At 44.9% G+C, this 3,502-nt stretch overlaps 1 protein-coding gene across 1 annotated transcript in view; it reads right to left on the bottom strand.

Annotated features, from left to right (window-relative positions):
• The window catches only part of nxph1 (neurexophilin 1), a 63,292-nt gene extending 60,686 nt beyond the window's left edge, over positions 1–2,606 (bottom strand). Inside the window, exon 1 of the mRNA XM_063186151.1 lies at positions 2,478–2,606. Coding sequence (XP_063042221.1) covers positions 2,478–2,606 — 129 coding nt within the window. The remainder of the gene's footprint in view (positions 1–2,477) is intronic.
• Positions 2,607–3,502: the final 896 nt, after the last annotated feature.

Below are 3,502 nucleotides of genomic sequence, written 5' to 3' on the forward strand. Positions count from 1 at the left end.
TCCATGGTGCTGAACTCACTTTATCAAGGGCGAGCGGGAGAGGAGAGCAGGAAAGAGGTGACTCTTGCACTCACACTATCAGTATACTTTATATATAAAAAATAAGAGCATTAAGAATGCAAAAAACCTACTTCTTCACATTCGAAATAAACTATATTGCATCGCCTAAATTAAACTGCAAGGTCTCGCTACTGTTAAATTTTCCAATAAGGACGTCTTCTAGTTTATGCACATAACTTCAACAAAGGCCTGTAATTAAGCAGTTTTTCCCTCTGATTTCAGCGGGAAGAACCCAGCCGAGTTGATTTAATAAAAGTTGATGTTTCTCATTTTTGGACATTTAGCCTGAAGTGATATATATTTTTTTTTAATAAAAGAAAATGGACATAATTTTCAGCCGCTCGGTCTCTGGTGGGATAAAGCCTCGGCTTCTTGTTCTACATGACAATGAGGGGGGATTATGGCTTCAGTAAAGTCATTTCCGAAACGGCGAATAAACTGGGCGAGTTAAATGACTCCAGCAGCCGTGGAGACTGGAGGCCGAAGTAGGGGCGTGAAAGCCGGAGCACATTAGCCGGGTTGGAGGAGAAGAGTGACCGCGCGGAGGACCTCGTGCTGATAACACAGTGCCTTCTCGCTCAGGGGATTATTCCACATTTATTCCCGCATCTGGAGAAGATAAGACACGAGGAGACATGTCTGTCTGCCCGTGGCGGGAAATGCAGAGAACCGTCGCAATCACAATGTTGCAAAACAACAATCTTTTTTTCTCATCACGGTAGACTATAATAATTATAATAAAAATAATAATCACAACAATAATAATAATTATAATGGTCTTATAATAATCCTAATAATTTAGAGGTCTAATCTTGAGTAGGCTACATCGTAAACGTGAACAAACAAAAAACAAAGTAGCCTAAGCCTAGTCTACGTTTAGGCCTATGTGTAAAAATAGGAAATAAATCCTACATTAGGCTGCTACAGCAGGCTAACAGTAGCCTAAATTAATAGAAAACATTGGGCTTTTCAAATTCACTTATTGTGATGATTGATTAGGGCCTAGCGTGATTAACATATTGAATACACTGTAGGCCCTGATTTAATAACTGTGAATAGACCACGACTGCAAATGTATTAGAGGCGTTGTGTGGGCCCAAGTGTGTGCGAGAGTGCACCTGAATGTAAATGGGTGAAAGGCAGGCTTTTTGTGTGATAGAGCGTTAAAAATGTTTAATGTATCCTAATGACGATTAGTATCACGCTTAGGCCCTACAACTTCAATTTTAAATCATGTAGGCTTCTCATAATAATTCTATAATTGACACCATTTTGGCGTTTTTATGTTTCTGAGAGATGCAAGGACGCAAGGGCCAATGTGCCTCCATATGTGTGTGCCAAGCATAAAATGCGCAATTTTGTGTTCACATGTAGGCTACATGACAAGGCCTTACTATGAAAACAATGCGCTGCATCGTCATGACAAACCAAACTGTTGGTCATTTATTTTGGCGTTATGTCTAAATTGGATTTTTGGATTTTCTAGTCCTACAATGCCATAACCCCAAATTGTTTTCAGTGTTTTCATAATGACATGTTTAAGTTTATGTTTTATTCAGGCTACTTTTTTGTCTTTCATGGCATTGGACCGAAAGAAGGCGAAGTGTGATGACACTTCAGGCCATACAATTCCATTTCCACCCCGCTGTCACTCAGGCGCGAGCTCTCCGCTCTCTCCATATATCTTTCTCTCAGGTTTCTTGCCGAAAAGGTTCAGTCAGTGAAAAAGCCGTTACTGTCGCTCGCGCCATGGCAGGAATAATCTCTTGCACTCGTTAATAATTCCTTGTCATGCCCATCACACTCCTCGAAAAGAAAAATGAAAGAGAAGTGAAGTGAAATATTCGAGGTGTTCGACTCCAGTCACCACCACTTGGTTTCTTGGAGGCATCAGAGGAGAGACAACTTTTTTCCGTTTGACATGGCGCCCCCATGAGGTGAATGTACAGAATTGCAGAAAAAAGTCACAGAACGGCAAAGCCAAAGCACAGTACACTGTTGTTTGATAATAGAAGAGATTTGGTATTTGAAAAGGTAGAACAAAAAGTCACTAGAACCACTCAAAACCAATAGTTGGAATTACACTCTTCTGTTGGAGAATGGAAGTTCAAAGGATGTGTGTGAGCCACTATGCAAAAAATCGCAACAAGATAACAGAGAATGGATATTAAACTAATGTTTAACACCGTCACGTATATTAACGGCAGTGAATAAGCAATCCAAATGCACACGTACTGTCAGACATTTCTAAAATGTGTCAAATCAATCTTCATTTCAACATATTGCACGCGCTGGCGGGGCGCGCGTAAACAAACATGTTCCCGACACTGCCGAACTTCCATTCGCTTCGGGGGTTACTCGTGAGAGGTAGCCTACAACATACAACCAGAGTAGTTTCAGTGCTCAATAATACTCACCAGGTCGGCGGCAGACACCAGCAGAAGGACGGCGCACCAGCACGTAGCCTGCATCCTCATCGGTCTCAAACTTCCCCCAATTTCCCTGCGCTGCTGCTGCTGCTGGTCTCTGCTGGTCTTGAGGAACATTAGATCCACCGAGTGCCCACCTTCACAACGCCCCAGAGCACCTCTCCTGCCCGGCTAAAAAAGACTTTATACACTCCATGACCACTCTGAAAACTGGCTTGGCTTTAGTCTTGGAGAGGCAGGAGGGATGGTACAAAAAAGTGCGTGTTAGACCGGCTTAAATCCAGACAATAGGCTGAGCGAGCTCATAATTAAAGTGGGAAAAATATGTGAGAGGCTGGTGGGAGCGACCATGAGAGTGGAAGAGAGAGGGAGAAAAACCTGCACACTCGTGGGATTGTCCTGCACCCTTCCCGCGCTCCTGTTCCTGTGTTCGCGCGCCCCTTTCAGTCACCGGAGCATTTATACCACGCGCTCTGACACGCGCGTCAACCGTACATCCGGAGAGCGGCTGGGACGGCAGCCAGAGAGGGACGGACGGCGCCGGGAGGAGGAGGGACTTAACGGTAGATGGATGAGTAGGGGACCGGGGAGCCGGGAGCGAGATAGGTCCGACCGAGGCGCGCAGTGAGAATCGCAGCAGCCGAGTGCAGACTTTGTGCAGAGTCCGAATCCTGCTCCGCTGCTCAGAGAAGAAGCTTTTCATTTGCAGAGGACGACAGACCTGTTACGGTTCACAGGGGTGATCTCACCGACAACACACACACACACACGCACACACGCACATGCGCGCGCGCACACACACACACACACACACACACACACACACACACACACACACACACACACACACACACACACACACACAAGCAGCTCGTCTCGTCTAGTTATTGTCACTGTGTTTTATACCTGGACCCACAAGATGAGGTGAACGCACAAATAAAGACGGTCTGGAAAAATCTCTTTTGAGTTAGGCCTTGTGTTGCCCTTTCAAACACAAACATAGAGTTGGTACA

Source organism: Engraulis encrasicolus, chromosome 20 (assembly GCF_034702125.1).
Source record: "Engraulis encrasicolus isolate BLACKSEA-1 chromosome 20, IST_EnEncr_1.0, whole genome shotgun sequence".
NCBI classification, from domain to species: Eukaryota; Metazoa; Chordata; class Actinopteri; order Clupeiformes; family Engraulidae; genus Engraulis; species Engraulis encrasicolus.